General features: G+C 40.5%; 1 protein-coding gene across 1 annotated transcript in view; it reads left to right on the plus strand.

The window, feature by feature from the left end:
* The first annotated feature begins 1,320 nt into the window (after positions 1-1,320).
* Positions 1,321-22,886, plus strand: part of ecel1 (endothelin converting enzyme-like 1) — a 44,573-nt gene continuing 23,007 nt past the window's right edge. The window contains exons 1-5 of the mRNA XM_014981130.2: positions 1,321-2,171; positions 3,355-3,423; positions 5,647-5,757; positions 5,852-5,944; positions 8,128-8,252. Of these exons, the coding sequence (XP_014836616.2) occupies positions 1,326-2,171; positions 3,355-3,423; positions 5,647-5,757; positions 5,852-5,944; positions 8,128-8,252 (1,244 nt within the window). The 5' untranslated portion in view covers positions 1,321-1,325. The remainder of the gene's footprint in view (positions 2,172-3,354; positions 3,424-5,646; positions 5,758-5,851; positions 5,945-8,127; positions 8,253-22,886) is intronic.

Genomic DNA, 22,886 nt, shown 5'->3' on the forward strand with positions numbered 1-22,886 from the left:
CTTTGGCAAGATCTGATCAACAGAAGAAAATTACAATACTGGCTTTTAAATTTAAGCCATAGAGGTTACAAAGTATTGAAAAACAATTAGTTCCTTAACTGAAGTATAATCAATCAACACATTAGAAATATTTTGAATTAAATCTCTGTCTCCAATTGGCTAAAGGTAGAGCTCAAATTCACACAAGAAAAATAACCATGCAGACACACATGCCTAACTGAAATGGGCTATCTTTGGTTTTAAAAATGTTGCACATATATCAAATATGATTTAAAAGAAATTTGCCTTTGGAATTTGACCCCTGAAATTAGGTTTCTGTCCCTTTAAGAAGCTTGTCCTCTTTGTGACTCTCCGACTTCAACACATCATTGCAACATTTCTCCATTAATAGTTTAGGAACATTCTTGGGAGAATTAGTCTGTGTGATCAGCTCAGCAGATGCACAGCTCCACCAAGCGTTTGCTTTCTGCTGCTGCCACTAGTCTGAAGGAGCTGAGCAAGCTACATGAAGGCAAATAAAAATTCCCATCCTTCATCCAATTAAACCAGGTCCTCGAAGAATCCTGTTGTGAAAATGGCCTATTTTTTTGTTTGTTTGTTTAATACCCCAAATAAGCAGCTTTGCTGGACTGATAAATGGCGGACAGGTTGAGAACATCTGTCTGTTCCTGTTGATGCGACAGAGGCAATAAAGTCTGAGTCCCCCTGCAGTAATATTAGTTTACATCAATTTGGACTGACATAAGTCAAGTTATGGTTATTGTAACACCTCTCCATGGCCCAGCTGATGCCCAGCTCTTTGCTCGCCATCTCCAGTGATCTGCAGGCAATTTTAAGTCACCCAAGGGATACTCTCTGTCCCCTGTGGGATGACTAGCACTAATCAATTGAGCAGCTTGAGCTGACAAACAGAGGCAGACAAGGAAGGGAAAGATGCGGCAAAACGGATGTTATTCTGTCATTCTCTGTTGTGCTGTTGGATTCAATTTCCTATTTCTCTTGTGAGTTACAGCCCTCCTCCGTCTCATTTCTATTTTTATTGACAGGTGACCTGAAACTGATTGCCAAGGAGGAGGACGGGAGAACAAATGGAAGGACACCAGAGAGAAAGTGAATAAGAAAGAGACCAGAAGCAGGACCAGAAGGTTTCCAGTCTCTTTCAATACAGGGCTTTGACTTAAAGAGCAGACAGTGGGCATTACCAGAATAAAAAAGGTAGGCTTTAGACACATTTTAGTCATGAGGACATTATTCTAAAGGCAGAAAAACGTTAATATCCCAACTTTTTTCCCTTCAAACCTTCAGTTACTACCAGATCTTTTGTGATGGAGAAGACATACTCCCTAACTGCCCACTACGATGAGTTCCAGGAAATCAAATATGGCGGTCGCTACAGCAGCGACATCCTCAGCAATGGCATGACCCTTCACTTGGGGGGCAGCCTGGACCGCCATGTGGTCCGAGGGAGGGGCAACACCTGGTCAAACAGCCGAAACAAAGACCTGAGCGGCAGCAGCAGCGGGGGCCTTCCTCGCTGGAGTAGGAGGGAGAACTGCCTCCTGTCTGCGTTGGTCTTTGCTGCAGGCATGTGCCTCATCCTGGGGAGCATGCTGGCTCTCAAGTACATTTCACTTGATGACGCGGACTGCAAGCAGGACTGCCAACACAAACGCTCCCTTATGCGGGCGACTCGCTTTGTTCAGGCCAATATTGACATAACCATACAGCCTTGCCAGGACTTCTATTCCTTTGCCTGTGGAGGCTGGCTGAGGCGCCACGGTATCCCCGAAGACAAGCTCAGCTATGGCATCATCACAGCTATCGGCGAGCAAAACGAGGAGAAGCTGCAGCAGCTCCTTCTGGAGCCGGTTCAGAGACATGGGCCAGACTCCGCAGAGCGGAAGGTCAAGGAGTTTTATCGGTCCTGCATCAACATCAAGGATATTGACAAACTGGGGTCAAAACCCATGACAGAGGTGCTAGACAGCTGTGGAGGATGGGACCTGGAGGGAGCTCCTTCGGGCCCTGCTGGGTGGGAGAGGGAGGACGCCCCCCAGAGGCCGGATTTTAATGAGCTGCTCTACAGGACGCAGGGGGTTTTTAGCACTGCCGTCTTCTTTTCCCTCACCGTCAATGTGGACGATAAAAACTCCTCCAGGAACGCCATCAGGGTGAGCTCAGAAAACTAATTAGGGTTTATAAATGGCTTATCTGTATTTGTCTGCTCTTGTCTTTTTATTGGCTCTTTAGGAACTTTAATGGCATAATCATCTACCTTATCAAGCCCTGCTGTCTTGAGAAAGCTCTGTTTAAAATGCATAATGTCATTTTTTTGGCGAGGAAGGGAAAAGTTTACACGTTTTATGGATCTCAGAATGAGACCTCTGTTCAGTGTAAGATTACCCAGTTCAGTCAGCATGATTAGATTTTGATTCAGGGGTCGTAGGTAAAGTCCAGATCTCTTTTATAAAAATTGTGAAATCACCAATTAGCTTAGAATCAACAGCTAATTCTGATAAAAAATGTTAAACTCACAACTTCACGCCATGTTAATTGCAAATTCCCACACCACACGCTCATCGGGTTGTGTGTGTATAGAGAGCATGTCTGGGTAATGTTAGCCTAGAGGAACAGCCCTTTGAGCCAGTAAGACTAAAAATGTGTGATGTAAGGTCAGCATATTCACCAGTTATTAAATTAGTCAACAAAACAATGCAGTTTAAGAAGTAATTCCTTTCTTAACTCAAGATAAATGTCTCAAACAATAAAAACAGGCTCGGGTAGCCGTATCTGGGCTCATTGTCATAGCTTATGCTAATTTTCGCCTTACTAAAATCAGCTTGACACCACTTCAACTTTGACATACATCACTTTGTAGAAAAATGGTGTTTTATTAACATGAAACCTCGTTCAATGAGACTTACACCCCTGGTGATGTGTAATTTTGATCCAGTCACATTTTGAATACGTTATAATGAACGATTATTAAATCTTAGAGTTCATAGGCAAATGAGTTGGAGTGGGAAAACTGAAGGGTTAAATTAACTTGAAAATAACACAACAACCAAAATCCACAAATCATGTTTTCCACAATAAACTGCAAAGTCTTTATCTTGGCTGATGTGTGAAAATAAGAGTTGGTTAACTGTGTGAATTATTAATTAAATGTTATGAATAATTCTGACAGGCATTCAGTGTGTTGAATGACAAGTTGGCGTTACAGCTAAGCTTTCAGTCATTGACTAGATCTGAATGTGCATCTATGGTGTACATTACAGGGAGACATAGAGGAAAACATATTTAAATTTACATCAAATTGAATTCTTAACTTTTTATTTTTCCGTGCTTTTGCAGATTGATCAAGAGGGACTGACTCTGCCAGAGCGAAGCCTCTACCTCGGTCAGGATGAGGATAGTGTGAAGGTGAACAAAGTTCAGTGGTCTTGCCTCTTTTTTTATGCCATCCCTGTCATCTTTTCCCCTCATTTTAATCCCTTCATTTCACCTATTTTAGTCCCTTACTTTGCTCAAATTACTCATTCACAGTGCCTCTCAGAAGTATTCATTTGAAACATCAACATTTTCACATTTTTGTCTCTTCACACACACAAACTTCAATGCATTTTACTGCTTTTCAGTGACAGACTAACATAATTGCATAATTACAACATGGAAGAAAAAATGTCCCATTGTTTAAAAATCTGAAAAGCTTGACTTACATATGTTTTATCCTCCTTTATTCTGATATATTTTTAGAAAATGAGAAGCAACCAACACAAACATTATCTTCTGGTTTGTGTCACTTCACATCTAAGGGTGTTCTCACACCTGGTAGTCCAGTTGACTTGGTTCGATTGGGAACCAAAATTGCAACATTTGTTAAATTTTCAGCTGGCAAAGTTTGCTTTCACACTGCACCTTGAAATTAATCTCTGAAGAAGACATGAGTCCAACTTCCTTTTTTAAGAAATGTAAATAAAACTGGAGTGGAATTAGATTTTCGCATTTGTAGGATTTCTCTTTTATCTTTGGTAAAAGGCCACAAGCCATTTCTCATGCCAGCACTACACACCTGCATTTGTTTTGGTTGTTTTTACCCAGAATTTGCAGCACTACAAATCCTATTTGCTTGCCATTCACATTATGCATTTCAACTGTACCAGAGTTCCCTTCAACCAAACCAAGACTTTGGTTTCTAAGAGGACCAGAGTTTGCTAATTTTTGTTTCTTCGTCAGTTTTATTTTGCTTTCACACTTCCCCGACCGAATCAGACTTTCTAGGCAAACAACCAGAGTTTGATTTAAGCGGACTAAACAGGGCTGGAGTGAACTAATGACAGATAAAGGTTGGGATGTTCAAGAAAGACATGCAGGGAGACTCTGTCCACTTCCTGACATCGCAGGAACAGGTTCAGGTTAAGGGAAAGTAGGATGTTTGTTGACTTTAAGATTCTTTGTAAGAATCCTGAATTGTTGTGATAGCCTCAGTGTTGGATAACAGCTCATCTTCATTCAGAACCAATTTTGTATCGCAGATGTCTAGAGCTTCTCAAAGGGAAGTCATACAGCACAATTAATTGGTAAATGCTCTAAGCAGGGAGTGAAAAAGAGTAAAATAAAAATAATCACACTGCTCTTGGCGTCTGTCTGTTTTATTCAAACCAACATGGATGGCTCTTCCACTGCATCTGCCTTGTGCACAAGTTGCATACTCACAAATCTCCCAGAACCCCCAGCGTTCATACCGAGTGGGTCGTGTTTATGCTAGAGCCTGTCTGCTTTATGTGAGTGCAGGATCCTCCCCCAGTCCTGTCCTTTCTTTGGCTGACAGAGATCTCTTGGCTTGCTTCAAGGAATCATTACCTACTGTGGCTGCTTAAAACTCAACAGCTCAGTTCATCTCTCTACATCTTGTCAAGTCCTGAATTCCTTCCTAACTCTCCTATCACCCGGTATCCTGCACACACATTTCCGTCTGGTAAAAACCACAGCCTTAAATCAAAGCAACCACATAACATAATTATGAACAAATAACATAAACATTCAGGTTGGGGACGCATCAAATCCAACTTATGAGTAGGAGAAAGAGCGCCATTGTTGCAGGTGATTCTACAAAGTGTTGAGTTGGGCAGCTGATTATAAATACATACAAGTCTTATTATATATAGGAGAAGTTTTTTTAAACAAAAATAAACAGTGAGTAATTTTTTTTCTCCACTTCAAAATTTAGCTGGCTTTAAACAACATTCCAAATAAATACAGAGAGGCTGGTGATCCCATTATAACAAATTGTGAAAAAAAAGAGAGCTGCAGGAAAACAAAGAGTTCGTTCTCCACTCTTTCTTGACCTCCTGACCTCACCTGTAATATTTATCGTATTTTTGAAACTGGCCTTGATTGTTTTCCCTGCTGCCCCTCATTCAACCATTTCCCCCTAAATCCTCTCTGCCTTTACTCACCCCTCCATCTGGCCCACTTCACTCTCCCCTCGTCCTTCTTCATCAACCCACCTGTTTTCTTCAGCCACCTACAGTGCTTTTGTTATCCCTTCCACTTTGCCACATGTCACCATCGCCACCAGTCATTACTGGTGCCGTCGCCGTGGCACCTCCTGTCCGTCAGCGCTGATGTCACTGTATTTCCCAGATCCTGGCAGCGTACAAAGCCCTGATGGAGCGCCTGCTGAGCATGCTGGGCGCTCACAATGCCACACAGAAGTCCAAGGAGATTATAGAGCTGGAGACCCAACTGGCCAATGTGAGCTGAAAGAGCGCAGCCTTTTGCACACGTGCAATCATGCATGGTGGTGCTTGTGCATATGCTTTGTTTAACCATGTGTTTCTTTCAACAGATAACTGTGTCGGAGTACGATGACCAAAGGAAAGACATCAGCACAATGTACAACCGAATCACCCTTAGGCAGCTGCAGCGCATCGCACCTAGCGTGAGCGCACCACACACACATGCACACATGCACGCACGCATGGAAAGACACACACACACACACACGCGCGCGCACACACGTGCACACACACACACACGCGCGCGCACACACGTGCACACACACACACACACACACACTCACACACAGACAAGGCATTTATATAATATACTGCAGGAAAAACGTATTTGTCTCCTGTTTTTCTTTTTTTCCTTTTTTGTCATGAAACTTTTTCAGATCAGCTTTGTTTTTTAATCAAAGATAGCATGAGTACATACGAAATGCAGTTCTCAAATGAGGATTTTATTAATTTTGAGAAAAAAAGCTACTCAAACCAACCAAGCCTTATGGTTTAAGGCACAATAGCCCTATTGGGTTATCGTCATCTGATATTTAAATTATAGTGTATATCTGAATAAACAATAAAACAAAAAGGTATTTCAGATGGGGAATCATTTTTCACAGCACTGTACGCATACAGATGTTTTTGACAAAAACTTACATAATGGATTAAAATTCGAGTTCCAGCAGAGCATTTTGGGCAGTGATGTTAGTGTGTGTGGCTAAGAAACAATGAAACAGTGAACACACAGAAAGAGAGACGCCTAAGAAGCTCTCAAAAGCTGAAGCAGGGAAGCAGATTGAGATGCAGATTGAAAGAAAATGTTCAAGAAACAGAGAAAAATGAGGACACATTGGGGGGTATTCACAGAAATAGAGAGAAGTAGGAGGAAAGGAACAGGAGGTAAAGGTTAGGAGGAAAACAGCGGGAGAGGAAGGAGGAGGAGTCTCTTGAGGTGTCTCTCCTTGCTTGGAAAGGATGGATGAAAGTTGACTTGGAAGAAATGGAAACTGGGCAAAAGATACAGAGCTGATCTTAAGGAGATCAGCAAACAACAGCTGCAATAAAAACTTTGCAAAGGCTTAACTCAAGTGTCAATAAAGGGGGTGTGAGAGAGCGTGACTGTTGTGTAGCAGATTGGATGATGTTTCTTAAAGGCAATTTGTCGCAGCAATTTATTCGGAATGAATTACTAGTTCCTCGCTGCTGCCTCATTAACTGGCCAGGTTGGTCTTCTCAGTAGCGAGTCTGCAGCAGACTGATATACAATACACAGGAGAGTTAGCGTATGTATATTGTAAAACGGAGTTACATTAAAAGCAGTGTTGGGGGACACTTCAAAGGTGGCGAGTAATGGCTGTGAATGCTTTGAAAATAGGAGGAAGAGTTCAGGGTTTTTTCCCCCCATCTTACAAAAGCTGAGTGACAGCTTGAGGCAGCAAGTAGAGCAAGAAGGGATAGTATTTTATGCTATTTTAAAAAACTACATCGCTGTCGCTGGCATCTTGTAAAGAACAAAGATAATCTGGGAGAACACAATGATGCAAAAATATCCTGGAAGTAGAAAGCGGTCATGCCTGTTATGTTACATCTTTAAACAGAAAGAACTGGATAAAAAATAAAATAAAACCAAAGCTCTGATCAGTGGGAAAATGCCTGGTTAGCAGTAAAGGGGGCATTGTGGCAAAACATCGTTGACATTTTTACCTCACTTTGAACGCATCGTGTTGAGGTTTTCTGAAGCAGAGCAGATTAAGATCAGCTGTTGATAATCACCAATCAGAATGTGGCCGATTTCTGTTTTTTTTGGAAAGCTTTGTTTTACAATACCAATTTTACATGATTCTGGTTTATCAGCAACTTTCTTCTGACCACTTCAGCCTCAGACGCTGTGAGCTTTCAAAGGTGCCATGCGCCGTTATTAATTATGCATATTAGGAGCAGAGTGGATGTAATGCTGCATATGTGGGAGCGCACTAGCTCCAAAATAGGGTTCAACCTTTTTAAAAACAAAAGCACAACAATTAACTGTCATTAGCGTCTCAGATGAGCAATTAGCACAATTAGTAAGGATATTATGAAAACCCCAGACTCCATGTGCATGTGAAGACCCAGAATCTGCTTTGTTGTGTTTGAAGCTTTGAACAGGTTTTGAAATGCTGACATCACACAGACATAAAGTGTAAATATAGTTTAGAGGAATTAAAATGTACAGCCACCACTTAATGACCGGTTTGACCACAGTGTTTTACATGACTGTAAATAAATGCAGCCAGTAAGGTCTTTAATGAAAGTCGCTTTTTTTTTTTGAGGGAGAGTAAGACTTTTGGGTTTTCTTCCACAGCTTCACTGGAAGCGATTGTTGGACCGAATTTTCCACGACAACTTCTCTGAAGACGAAGAGATCGTAGTGCTTGCCACTGATTACATACAGAAAGTCTCTGACATCATCAAGAACACTTCAAAGAGGTGAGGAAAGTTAAAGAAGTCCTAAGTGTGGAGCCAGGGTGGGGGAGAGTACGATGATGGTAGGGAAGTGTATGGAAAATTGATTTCATTAGACTCATTCAATTTAAAGTCGGGTTGTTTTATATGTGTGTGTGTGTGTGTGTGTGTGTGTGGGCTGCCTGTGGTTGAGGCCTGTCACTGGCGTTTGGAGCACAACACCAGTCACCAGATGTATAGATTAGCTTTTTAGTGCTGCTGTGCATGTATTTGTGTATATATTCGTGTTTGTGTGTGTTTGGAGAGAGTCACTGTTGGGTGAACTTCCAGTTCTACTGCAGCTGATTATTATTGATCTGCACCCACACCTTCCACACCTCCTGCAGTCCCAGACAGAGGCACATGAACAGACCCCCGTGCATGTACACACTTTCACCTCCTTCTTCTTCTTGACAGACTTCAGGGGAGGCCTTAGAGGGCTGCTGCACGTCAGGGTGTGTGTTTCAGCCAGTGACAGCTCGCCGATAGTCACTCTGCTCCACACGTACACACAATGGCTCTCAGCCCCCATGCATGGCTGACTGGCTGCATGACTGGCGGGTGGATTTCTTGCTTGTCATTTCTGTCTGAGGCAGGATGCATGTCCGTGTAACAACATAACCGCTTTAGACATTTTGGTAATTTCATGAATGGCCGGTTCATGACGCTACCGTCTCATTTAGTCCTGCCATTCCTTCACCTCCTCTCAATGATTCGACCATACCTCCAAATGTTTTATCCTGCAACTTCTGATTGATTTTATGCAAATCTGGGGCTGGATAACATATTGATTGCTTATACACAAGATATATAATCAATTTACCAGAAACATTTCCACTTAAAGTCATGGTATGAAATTGCAAATTGACAAAAGTCAGACTATGGTTGGAGATGACTGATGGCTTTTGTTGGTGGAAGCTAAACTAATCAGCTAATGCAGTAATAGATTACCTTATCAGAGTGATCAATGGAAAAAGTTCTTTGTTGAGCTGTGGGCTCTCAGTGGTTTTCTGAGGATGAAATACCCCAAACTGGTGCCAAGGATTGTTTGTTTGGTTTCTGTTCTTGCCCACTAATCAGTCGCATTTTCACACTCAGCAATGCTTTAAAAATTAACATAAAATTCTGAAAACTCACCCAACAAGTCAAGGTTGTGAATTGTCTTACTGTCCAGTTCATTCTAGTGTGACTGTTGCTTTAAAAAAAATGTGTGTTTTGGAATATGTTTTTGTAATTAAAGACAAAAACTGTATAGTTAGGACAAATAATTGTAAGAGCAGTCTGAGATTTAAAAATAAAAAAGGATAATAGGCAAACTGTATCAAATATTTATGCTTTGTGAGTTAAGAATTGGACAATGGATAAGGAAGTAAACAATATTAATTTTGAAGATTGCTGACACCAATTGCAGGCATGGGTCTCTTACCTGACATGGGTTTTAAAAAGCGAGAACTGTCCCCTAAATCTTCCTGCTAAGGTGGCAGAGACACAGGTCACTGGACATTTAGCCATTCTTCACCTGCACCAGGAACCATAACTCAGATTTCTGCAGTGATCATTCATCTGCACTTTGATACCTGGAATGAGCAGATCTATTTCAAAAAGGTCAGCGTGGTTATCATTGCGTTTTGAAATGTCAGCTGACTAATTTGCCTAATCTTTGCAGATAACAAAGACCAGCAGAAACCTTTGGTGTCTGAAAAGGTTTCCAAACGATTTTGTCACAAGCAGCTTGAGTCTTTTGCTCACGATCAACTTCCTTCTTGCTCAACATATGAACTTGTAGGGAAATTAATAAACACAGATTAATATTCACTGTTAATAAAATGTACTGTTTCACCAATATTTTTGCTTTGCTGTGTGTTTTGGTTCTCTTTATGCTTTTTGAAGAAAGAATCTGATTGCTTCTTGTCCTTGACTATGTAACCTCTGAGCTCATTTGATCTGGTCCCTCTCTGGCCTCGTTTACACTGAGCTAGAGTTTAGATCAGGCCTAACCTGTCCGAACCCAATCTGATCTGACTACTTAGCTTTAATTATAGATCCAAGCTCAAAGTAAGCCAGGCATATTATATTAATTAAGATTTTACTGCTTTTGTTTAGAGCATAACTTGAGTAAACAGTGTAACTTCTGGTGTTTTTAGCTTTTGTTTTACATCTTCCAACTCCATCTTGTCACTTGATCTAACTGCAGGGCGAGTCAAGTGCAAATTATCTGGGATGTGTGACTGATAGGAGCGGAGCAGGGCGGAGCTGTGTGCGCATTAATGTGCAGTGCACAGCACTCGCTACAGTCTAATGAACTTCTGCACCGTACTTACTTCACTTACTTCACTGCACCGTACTTACTTCACCTAGTCAGTTAATTGACTGAAGTCAATTAACACGACTTTATATGGTGCGTTTATGTTTGGTCTTCTCTTCGCTGGATGTATTGTAGGTTTAAACTCTTCACTGAACTGGTTCTCAGTGAAACTGTAACATTTTTGTTGTGATCCAGTCGCTTGTTTGCACGTCTCCAGTGACCGGAGTCTCTGACATCGGCACTTTTTGAAACCAGGACTTTTTGGGAACTCTCCCCATGGAGGGATGAAGTTCCCTGCAGGTGTGAAAGGGCACACAGGTGATGCAGATAATGAACAGACCTGTGAGGCAAAGCAGGATTGTCGCCAGATGCTAAAATAACAGCGCCAGATAGTGGCCTGGCATGACATTGGATTTAAGGGTTCTTAGTCTCATCTACAGTGATGTAGAGCCATGTAATTCTGGAACATTTCCCCAATCGACATCAGAAAATACCAGCAGTTTCCAGACAGCGTTCTTGTGTAAACAAAGCCTCTGTCTCCCAAATCCCCTTATAGCTGGAGTTGTCTGTGAAACATAGAGAGACAGCAGTGGAAAACATTGCTGTCTGAGCCCTTTTTAGGAAACTGAATGCCTTCTTGGAAAGCAGAAGTTGTCCTCACCCCTGGGGCAGCTGGAGTAAAAGGTTCACCCTGCTAGGCTGAGCTGGAGAGCAGGAACGTCTCCATTTAAGTCAAATTTAATGGGGAAAGAAAATGGTGGTTTCACAGTAAAAATACAAGAATTCGGGCTAAAAGCTCCATTTACTTTGCACAAATAATCTTGACACAGGCAGTACACAATAGTCTGGAATAATCAAAATAAAGACAAAGCCTTTTCCTGCATAATAACAGCACTCTCATAAGAAGGCTGAGTAATTTCATCTGTGGATGACTTGAACATTGACTGCAAGTTCTGTGGAAGATGACTGTCTTAATGACATCATGTGCACTTGACATACATTAGCTGCTCTGTTTCATCCTAATATGAGAATTTTCATTTCATGAGGCAACTAGCTGCTTCTTTAAATGCATCCTGGAAAGAAGTGCATTTAAAAAGCAACATGAGTATTTGTCAGAAGCTTGTTTTTTAGTCTTGTTTTCAGAGATTTTTTTTTTATATGGTTACACCAGCTTCTCCAGACACATTTTCTTTAGAGCACAGTGGTTGCACGTAAAAGAAAAAAAAATTCAGTAAGAAAGAAACTTATTTACAAATGTAATAAAGTTAGTCTGTTTGCACAGATTCTCTGTCAATCTTTTGTACCTGCTGTTTGCTTTAATTATGACTGCTCTAGTGCAGGCCAGCTGACAGCCTGGCCTGTTCCCAGGACAAGATAATCTTAAATGAACCCCATCCACTGTATTCTGCAATTTGTGGAAAATTAACTAATATTTACCATTTCAAGACGTGATTGACACTGCATTCTGTCTCCCTGTTTTTTTTCTCGGGTAAACCAAGATACGTGCAAATACTGTCATACATAGAGATGTTACACAGAAATTACTCATTAATATTGCATAGAGGAAGAGTAGCGAATGCTGCAAGTCAATGACTGGTTGCGGTCTACTGGGTTTCCTTGGAAACTTTTTAAGCTACTTTGAAGAATTAATACTATTTGATAACTAGAATCAATCTGACTGTATGACTGAATCGAAATTGTATTTTTTTTTTTTTGTTTGTTGTTAAATGCTTTGAGAAAGCATTTTTTGTGAGCTGGTTTCATATAAAGAAACTGATTCATGAGGTATTTACCCTCCAAAAAACTGTTTGTTTGTTTTTTTCTAAGGCAAATTTGATGTTATCTTGATGATGTGATTTCTACTTAATTTTATTTTTCTTTAGTTTGCTCTCATTTTTGTCAATTATGTGCATGTTATCTTAAAATTTAGTTGTTTTTTTGGTTGTTTTGCCCAGATATTACAGGATAATCCACTTTGCTTAGTGCGGTACCATTCCTGCTTTCACATCCATTAGGCTTGTTTAGCTGCTCTAGGTCTGGTACCATGTTGTTTACCGATGCTGCCTCTCAGCTGTCCAACCATACATCCCTCTTGATGGCTTTTGTAATGAGTTCTTCTCTATATTTCAATCATCCCTCTCTACCTGTCATTTGTTTTCTCCACGAGTGTCTAACTGACGGTATGCTTTTTCCATTTTATCACTCAGTCAGCATTTGGCAGAAATGGGTTCCGGTTTAGAGATACAAGCACTTTGTGCTCAAAGGATGCATTCATCGCCTTGGAAAACTTGACTCTCCCCAGCCTTAGTTGCATAAATTGATCACTGGTAAACTGCAGTGTGTTTGGTAGTTTTTTCCTCTCTTCCTGTGCCTGTCTGGTTGGTGAAACTCTACAGAAGCTTCAGTTGGTTCCTAGTTGAGGTTTGTTTCCTAGAGCAGAGTGCGAGCTTTGATTAAACTTGGCCATTTGGGAACATCAAGCTACAGTGGTGAAAGAAAGATCGGCTGAACCAGAACTCTGTCAGTGTACACATTGTTCAGTATGATAAGTAGCTCGCTTTGCCAAAACTTCTCACAGATATAAAATGCAAGTTGAAGGTACAGTCAGTTGTTAAAATATCAAAACAATGTCAAATTAATATTTTAAAATTCCCAAACTTCAGCACTAAGCATTATGAAGTGGCTGTATTGTATAATAACGCAGACATTGCTACCTTATACATTTCAATAAACCTAACCAAATCTCCAGTCATTTCTACTCTTTAAAAGTTTTGAATTTGAGAGTATAACTGAGTCAAATTAATTTCACAATTTGTAAAAACATGCACTGAATATGTTCCAAACCCTGCTTGTTGTTTACCCTTACTCATATTAGTTAATGTTGCTGTCCTGTGGTTTTAAGTGCCATTGTGTTCCTCCATGTCTTTTATCAGGGTTGCCACGATGTTGCACTTTTACTTTCCCAGTATTAATAATTTACTCTAGTAGGACCTTACCCTCTTTCTGACTCCTCCTCAGTCCTCCTGACTCAAAGTTTTCCCCCCCTCTCTCTTATCCTCTTCAAACTTTTTCTCCAATCATCTGCTCCTCCCGTTGTGCCCATCTGTCTTTCTTCCTTCCAAACCTCTCTCTGCATCTGTCACAACTCCGTCTGATAAAATCGTTTTCCTTTCAGTTCTTTTTCATTTCCCAAGCAAACTCTCCTTTCACTCTATCTACGCTTCATCTCTGCCACTCCTGCAAATCTTCATTTTCTCTCTCAGCTTCTTGTAACAATTAATATTTTCTTACACCTCATCCTCGGTGAACTCCAGGACTGGTTTTTTACCTGTTTCTGACTCCTAAAAGATAAACTGTTGGAATTTTAGACAGACTGGGAGAATAGAATTGGTATGTTTTTTTATATTTTGTCTTATTTGTGTTATTTAGGACCTTAAATAATAACCTAATTAAACAAACTCAATATCCTCACAACAAAAGTACATTTTTTATTTTGTCTGTTTTTTTTTCTTTTTATAAAACGTTAGAAAACTTCATAAGAGATGCATCCACGTTGCCTTCTTATTGCAACTATATGAGGAGTTTGTTCTTGAAAGTTTTGATTCCTTTAAATTAATGTAGAGCAATGTTGAACATATGAAAGTTCGCAAAGATGGTTAGCATTGATCTTTTTTTTAATATGAGAAGGACAAGTCTGACATTTTGCTGCTGAGGGGAACCAGCAGCAAGTCAAACAAAGATACTCTAGAATAGATACTTCATTCTTCACCTCTTAAATTGTTGCACTACATTATTAGTAAAAAAAAATACATTCATCAGACTGCAGAGCACAGAGCCAATGTTTTATCAGATTGTTCCATTTCTTTCTCCCATTTGCTTTACTGATCCTGGAAAAATAAAACTCTTTGAGGAAGGTTTACGCGACATCTTGGTGCCAACACTGAAACTCCTAAGCCTCAAATGTAGTGTCTTTCTTGCTCTTTCTTTAAAACATCTGTAACACTCCCTACTGAGAAGTATGGCATGGGTCGGTGTGGTCCAGTTTGCTGCCATTGTGAAAGCGACCCATACAACCAGTCCGTACCGCACCATTCCTGGGCCCCTGCCTGTTGTAGGACAATGGTACAGTACGATTAATGTAGCGCTACTTGGGTCACACAAAGTCTTTTGACTGGGGGACAGAAAAACTTCACTGCTTGACCCCACAGCTCCAGGGTCATGAGTGGATCACGTCACACTCTGCTTTAACCTCACCGCTCCAGTGAGAGTCTAACTGGCTGTGGAAATGCTTTCTTGGGGATGCGGACCATAAAGTAGTGTACTGAACCGCACTGACCCATGCTGTACTGCTCGGTGGAAGCGAGGCATCTCAGTGTTGCATTTTCTCTCTAAGCTGTTGTCCAGGTGAACAGCTGCACCTTTCCTCTTAACGGAGGGTATTATGTATTTTCCAGGCATATGGTACACAATGAAGTAACTATATTACCATCAGTTGTTATGAGAATGTTGTATGCATCAAAAATTACTTGAAAGAAATCTGATTTCACATCATAGCCTTGTCTGACGCTTTACAAATGGACCACTGTCTCTTTAAGGAGCTCCTACTCTTTCCAACACTACATCTTCAGTGCGTTATCACAACAGGGCTTCTCCAATCTGTTCATTAATGCGGTTTATAACTGTTCTTGAGAGCTCAGCAGACGTGCAATTTCACTAGATGGTCCCTAATTACTGCTGCCACTAGTCTGGAGGAGCCGAGTGTGGGGATCACATGACAGGGGTGCTGTGTGGGGTGAAAGTTCAACTGGAGACTGAAGCTCCAAGGAGTAGCTTTGTGGAAATATGCAGCTTTTTTCCACAAAGCGCTGCCAAGGATTTATGCAGCCCTGAATGGTTGTTAGGGGAGATTAAAGGATTTCTCAAACATGCATGGAGGAATCAAAACAACACTTAAGTATGTTTTTGAGGAAATAACATTGCAGCATGACTTAAAACTTTAAAAAATTGATTTTTCATCATATCCGCCCTTTAAGATGAAAAGAAAACGGGGTTATGATCCTTCTTCTAACACGACAAGCTTGCTTTTTTTTCCACCTTCAAGATGAGGTGATCGTATTTTCATCGTGACACAAAGCACTCCACTAGTTCGGTACTCAGCAATGACAAAGCCCACAGCTCCAGGGTCATCAGTATGTTCAGTAAATGACCAGACTGTACGAGCTTTAATGATCCTCTGGAGCGAGGCATCGCCCTCTATGATGCACAACCTGTCCGTTTTGAACACAGAAGCCTTTCTGTCAGGTAGTGAATAAGGTGTAGAAGCATCCACCTGTATTTTCCGGCTAAATTGTGTCATAAGCACCGGGGAAATCAAAGAACATGATCCCCACAGTGCTCCCTAAAGAAGGTGGATGATAGCATCTTGAAGAACTGCCCTATGGCAAAAAAGCAAACTGCGGTGCGTCCTGAGAGCAGCCGACTTGCTTTCCAAGGTGCAGAATTTGAACTGGGCCAGGACTCTTCATGGCTCAGCCGTGACGCACGCTTTATGCTGTGTCCTCATGGAACAATTGTCTCTCTTTGTCTCTGCCAGTGCCTGAGTTTGAGTTCTTGAAGTTAGCTGCTGTGAAGTCATCAGAATTAAGTCCCTTAATGCTTGGGTGACGGATGTCTTCTGAGCTGTTTTTAATTGATTCAATCACTCCCAGGACTCATTGATATTTTCAACAAACTCAGTAATATGACATCTTTCTACTACAGGTGACAAAATGCATTTTTGACAATAACCTCACAGAGATTCACTTCAGAAAATCCTAACCAACCAGCATTTTCTGGGCCGCAATTTGTGTTGAACTAAAGCAGAAAATGACTAAAATAAGTGCAACACAGCATTTCTGACTTTCTTTCTTTAGATGTGGAAAACATCATAATTTTCTATTTGAAGCTCTTGGTTAAATGAAGATTATTTTAAATCTGAGTCTGTGGGGGATATGAATAATTTTAAACTGTAAATCCCGATGGATAGGGTTACTAAAACAGTATGTGACTCTATTCTTAATCCATTACTTGTTGCATGTTCACCTTTTGTTTCAGATCGCTTCCTGCCTTTTTTAAAGCTTTTTATCATCCTCTCCATCGTTACAACACAAATTCTTATTTTTTCTCCCCCACTCCATCATCCTCATGCTTTCAGATTGATAAAATTCCTGTCATATAAGTCTACTGACAATAGCTGTAACCCCTTGATGTCTCCCCTTCATCCATCCATCACTTTTTCTCCTCTTCTTTCTCCCTCTCGTGTGTGTGTGTGTATATATGTGTGTTGTTCCTCTCGCGGTTGTGAATGCAGCCAATCCATTAGTCAGATGAGCGGACCTCCAATGAGGGGGAAAGCATAATGACAACACCAGCGCCTCCTCCACTTTCAGCTCCCTCCCTCGCCACTACCGTCTGTTCTCCCCGTCACTCGTGAGTGCGTGTGTATGCGAGTGTGAGGATTCAGCGTGTGTGTGGGTCTGTCTGTTTGGGCCTTGCAATCCGAAGCCTAGCAGGGGGAGTCTGTTCGCTGTGTGTTTACTTAGGTGAGTTTGAGTGCACTGTGTGAGTGTTCATGACTAATCCAGAGATGTAAAACAGCAGCAATTGAGGGTTCACTCCCTGCTGGGCCCATCAAGTATTTTCTGAGAAAGCTTTTCCCCAAACAGTAGATTTTATGTTGCGGTGGCTGTCAGCTGTCATAGTTGGATTCCCAGCAGGGCCTCCTGAGCTGGAAACACATGCCGTTCAGCTACCGTAAGGTATTATGTATAAAAGTCTTACTAAAAGCCTTTTTCTGTCTGCGTAGAGTTTGGGTGGACAGCCTGGGAATTAGCATATCTCTCTAATTACTCTAATTTAACACTCGGAAAGATCAAACTCAGAAAGTTGCCCCCTAAGTGTCCATCTAAAATGAAAGCGTAGCTGGAGTGAAGTTTGGAATAGAGGAGACCCTCCCTCCTCCATTACCTGCATGGTCATTACCTGCAGTAATGTGTTAATGTAGTGCAAAGGGACAGTGTCTTTTCATCTCCTTAACTAGCTCCATTAAAACCCATTCAGCTAATGAGCCTTCACTCAGTCCTGTGGTAATTAAAGCCTATACTGCTTAAACTGTGCAGCTCTCTGACAGACACTTTCATTCCCCTCTGCTGTGGCTCCTTATTCTCTGAACAAAATCTGCTCTAAGACAGTTTCAGTTTGTGCACCATGCAAGATTTCTAGCAGCTAAAGAAGATGCAGTAAACGCGTCTTTTAAAATGATAGATTTTTGTAACTGGAGGCTGATGAATAATTTCACAACTTTTTATACATTCAACTATTTTGAAAGAAATTATATTTACATATTAAAAAGCTTTAGACAATCGTTCTGCATAAATGTGCAAACTCCTAAATTGCTGGTGTCCAAAGATTTTGCACAGTAGGCCAAAATCTGAGAGCTAAGTTCTCAGATTTTTTATTTGGGAAAAATAATTGGAATTATTTTTCCCAATTAAGAGCAAAATAATTTTGTTGTTCTTTCCGTTTTACCTGCTCAGCAATAAATAAAACATGGAATATTTATCAAAAAAAAAAAAAATAAATCTGAAAAAGAGTCTTAAAATAAGATGAACACTTTAGAAAAAATGTCTAATGTTTTCTCTTTGTTTGGCCTAAAATATGTTTAGTCTATTCCCAGAGTCATGCAATCACCTAATACTAGCGCAATGAACTTATAAATCTTGACGTGGTGAAGATAAGTAGCTGAAGGTAAAATTTAACATCAGATTTTGAACATGTCATGGTTTTTGGTGGCAGGACGGATGCGAGTACTTTAGAAACTGTTGGATTGTCTAACATAACCACCTCTCAGGTTTACAGAGAATGACGATGTTGCTTGTGCGTCAGATTTACGGGTGTACCAGAAACACATAAATGCAAAGGTTCCACTTTGTACTTTTGTATGTACAAAAAAAAAGTGACTAATTGTGTTAAAATCTTTGACATGCTAAAATCTATGTAATTAATGAATCAAAATGGATGCTTTCAGGTCCCGACCCTAAACCAAGTATGAATAATTTACACAAAACATGCTTACTTTGCTACTTTGTGCATGCATCATGAATTGTACTTGATTATTAAATAACAAGCCACAGAATTATTCATTCACGTCTGCACGATAACGGTAGGCAACAGAAAGCTGCTAAATCTGTAGACAAACATCTAAGAAGAAGCACAACGAGTTTCAGATTTTTAAAAGCTGTTTTCAACTCTGTGGCTTTAATGGGGTGTATAGGTTATAAAATGGTCTGGAAAGTTACATCATCCAGCAGCAAAAGCACTTTAACTGTGTATTTTGACCAATCTTGATCTCAGAGAGAGAAACTGCATTAAGCTACAAAACGATTATGATGGAGAAATTTCAAACAGTTTTACCTCTTTATGATGAGCAGCTGTACTCATTAGCCCTGTTTGCATTGCTAACTCTAACATCACCCCCATATTTATATTCTAGACATCTACATCTTGTGTCAGTCTTCCGACAGACTGCCAAGTTTTTCTGATCCTGCACGCTTCATGGTACATCCACAAGAGAGCAATATTCTGCATTAGTTACCCTCATGCTTCCTCTGAAGCTCTGTGTTGCTGCTGTAGAGCTCCAGTTGTCTGTAACAGTCCCACACAACTTCCACTGCTCTCAATGTCTGCAACCAGCACAGGCTGTAAGAGACGCCTGTCTGGCATTTTCTCCCTTTTAACACCAAAATATCTCCGAAGCACAAGAGAACTGAAGAGTTCTCTCCCTAATAGCACACCGTTTCCAACCGTTTCCAAAATAGACTCTGGCCATAACAAGAATCTTTTAATCATTTTGTAGAATCAATGAAATCCATCTACTCATATTTGAAGCATCAGTTGACATGCAACGTATGTAATGTTTTATTGTTTTGGTGTGCAGAGTAAAATAACTCAAAATATGCCCTGCATCAACAACACAATCATGGCGTTGGGGTTGGTGAATTGGTCGGTGGCCTCAACTCGCACTCAGTCTAAGATTGATGTCAGCATTGTCTCTGATAACAATATTGAATCCGACTGGCCGCGCTCCACAAGAAGCAGAATACAGGTTGCGTGTGAGCCACACAGAACATTTTCCCTTGCTTATGTCACATTTGCAACAAGTATTTCTTCCTTTCAATTTGGTGAGCGAGGCAGAAATCTAACAAAGCAAACCTGAGAGCTCCACAGTTATTCTTGTTTTGTCACCTGCTGCATCATATGCTGCTATCTTACAACGATCCCAATGTGGCAGTCGCAAAGAACAGGAAACGCCCACGAACACCAAGACAACTGCTTTCCTGTTTTACAGCCTTGAATAACAAACATCTATAAATTAAACAGTTTCGCGGGGTTGGTTTTAATCATAATTACCTCATTGTGGCGTGTCCCCAGACTGTCGTCACTTTTCTTCAGAGATGCTTCAAATAAAGCTGCTCAACCACCGGCCCCAGAAACGCATCGGATACATGTCTTAGTTTCACCATTATCATATAGATGACTTCCACATAAGTATGATGGCTTTACTTTACACACACACACTCCCAAACCTACACCACTAGATATTCATACTGGGCATAGCTGCAGTAGAAAGAGCAAGTCAAACCAGTAACTGCGCTAATAAATATATTATCATCAGCTCATTGTCCTCAGCTGTTACCAGAAGTCCAGTCATTTACTAAACCACCCACTTCTCTCCGTCCTCCCTCCTCTTTCTTTGCCTGTTAATTAAATTGTCCTCACAATTCTGCTGTTGGACCTCAGGGTGCTGTTGCCAAGGCACTTTTGACTTAACATCTGTCATGCATAAGCAAAATTATTCATAGAAACAGCAACAACAACAAAAAAACAACAACATGCCTGAAGTTTAGCATGCAGCTTCACAGCAGGAGCAGGGGGCATTTGTCCCTGCGAGGCAGATTGGATGCACGGACCCAGTGGGAGCACGAGGACACACCAGCGCTGCATCGTCTGGGGGGCAGAAGACGCAGCTTGAATACGTACATGAATGATCCATTTTCTCTTCCTCTGCTTGACATTTTCCTCAGCCCTCTGCTGCCTCGCTCCTGTTAGTCCGTCTGGATCGGAGGGAGCTCTTAACTGCTGGACCCCGCTGATTTCTCACTGTTCAGCAGTGCTTCTCTGACTCTGCACATGAGAGAAGTAGTAAGAGGTTTGCTCAAGATACAGAATCCTGACTCAAAAACACGTGAATTAAATAAGTAATTAAATGAAGCTACACCTTATTTTAATTCCCGTATTTTCACAATTTATATGAAAAATAAGACAGGTATTGTAGTTGGCCAATGCTGTGAATTTAGCTGCAGATTTGTCAGTTTGGGCTTAAAGTAAACTAAAAGAAATATGCATCCTCAGGCAACACTCTGAAGCTTTTCACATTTATAAGAGGATTTATCAAAATTATTTGCATTTAATCTGCCACCAAATAGGATTACTAAGGTAATGACATTGCCTCAGTTGAATAAAACTAACCTGTCTCACAACAGCCTAATTGCAAATCAAGTTCCATAGCTTCAAGGAAAATGTTAATGTGTAGTTTTTCTATATACAAACCTTTAAGTTTGATTAACAACAGGAATGAAGCTAAATCCCTCAGCTCTTGATGCGATGCAGTGGTGGAGCAGCAGTACTGTAAAACAGAGACTCATTAAGGATCTTCTGTAGGATAACATTGCTAAAATTAAAAATAAAATGAGTGATAGATGATTAACAAAGTCTGGATTTCAGAGGTATAATTCAGAAAAATCAGCACGACATTCCCTTGAAATAAAAATTTTGACTTGTGAAGATCTCATTTTCAATTGCTGTGCATAAAGTAGCACGGATAATTCCAAGTTTGCCTTTTTCCACATTTCAAAGTTTGTATATTTCATACTTTAAACTTTGTTTAATTTTGTAGCAACCAGGAAGTATTTTCCAGCCCCTAGCAGTTTGGGGGGTTTTTTGCAGGATTTTCCTTCCAGCTTTCTTGTCCTGTTGAAGAAAATCATTTCAACAGCATAATGCTGCCATAATGGGCATGGGGTGTTGAGGCTTCCAGGTTTTCTCCCACACATAGTATTTATCTGCGAGCTAAAAAGTCTGGTTTTGGAGGAATTTCGTCCACATGGTTTTCTCCATACATGACTTGCTGCAAAGTTTAATTGGGACTTCTTATGTCTTTTTTTCAACAATGCTTTTCTTCTTGCCACTCTTGCCTGATTTGTGAAGTGCACAACTAGATGTTGATCTCACATGTCTTGCTAGGTTTGCTGTTTTGTTTTTATTTTTGAATGAACCAAGGCCTTCCAGATTTTCACAACTAGGGATATCAAACTCTGCTTTGAGCTTCTCCACAACTTTGTCTCTGACCTGTCAGGTGTGTTTCTTGGTTCTCTTGATGCTATTTGCTTAATAATGTTCTCTAAAAATACATCTGAAGTTTTTATACATCATTTGAGTCCCTTACCAATCAATAGAATAGGAGAGAAATATAATTTGTTGTCCAACAATTTATGTGCAACAGCAGCAGTTAAAGCAAATACTTAGACACAAACTGAACATAAAATGTAAAAAAAAAAAAATGGAAAAAACAGAATATGAAATAAAAATACTCTAGAGCAGTGTTTCTCAACTCTGGTCCTCAGCATACCCCTGCTCTGCATGTTTTAGATGTGCCTCTATTTCAGAACAGCTGATTCAAATGATTGCATGATCATCAAGTGCTGCAGAAGCCTGTTAATACAATTCAGATGTGTGGCAGAAGGGAAATACCTAAAAACATGCAGGACAGGGGGGCGGTGAGGACCAGGGTTGAGAAACACTGCTCTAGAGTAAGGTCAAAATAAATTACATCAATACTGTGTAGTTCTAAAAAACATAGTGTACTCCAGTCCTAAAGAACATGCAACTGAGTTGGTTAATTTCAAAATGTGCAAAACATGCATGTCTGTAAAATATAAATAACTGCATCAGCAGAGATGTGCAGACACCAGCAGAAATGTTATTCATATTGAGTAGAGTTGTACACATACCAGCATGGATGTAAACACTTATTGAGTTTGTTGCGAGCAGTGATGCATCAAATGGAGCGCAGCAGTGTCAAATAAAACAAACCTGGACTATGAAGCATGGTGATGGTAAAAAGTCCATCCAGCCATTTTCTCCTACCACATAATCTGGTTCAAGGGTTATGAGAGATGGACATATTCCCCGAAGTCACTGGGTAGGAAATGATCGAC

The sequence above is a fragment of the Poecilia mexicana genome, unplaced genomic scaffold, assembly GCF_051168715.1.
Source record: "Poecilia mexicana isolate PSO_F unplaced genomic scaffold, ASM5116871v1 scaffold_13, whole genome shotgun sequence".
Lineage (NCBI taxonomy): Eukaryota > Metazoa > Chordata > Actinopteri > Cyprinodontiformes > Poeciliidae > Poecilia > Poecilia mexicana.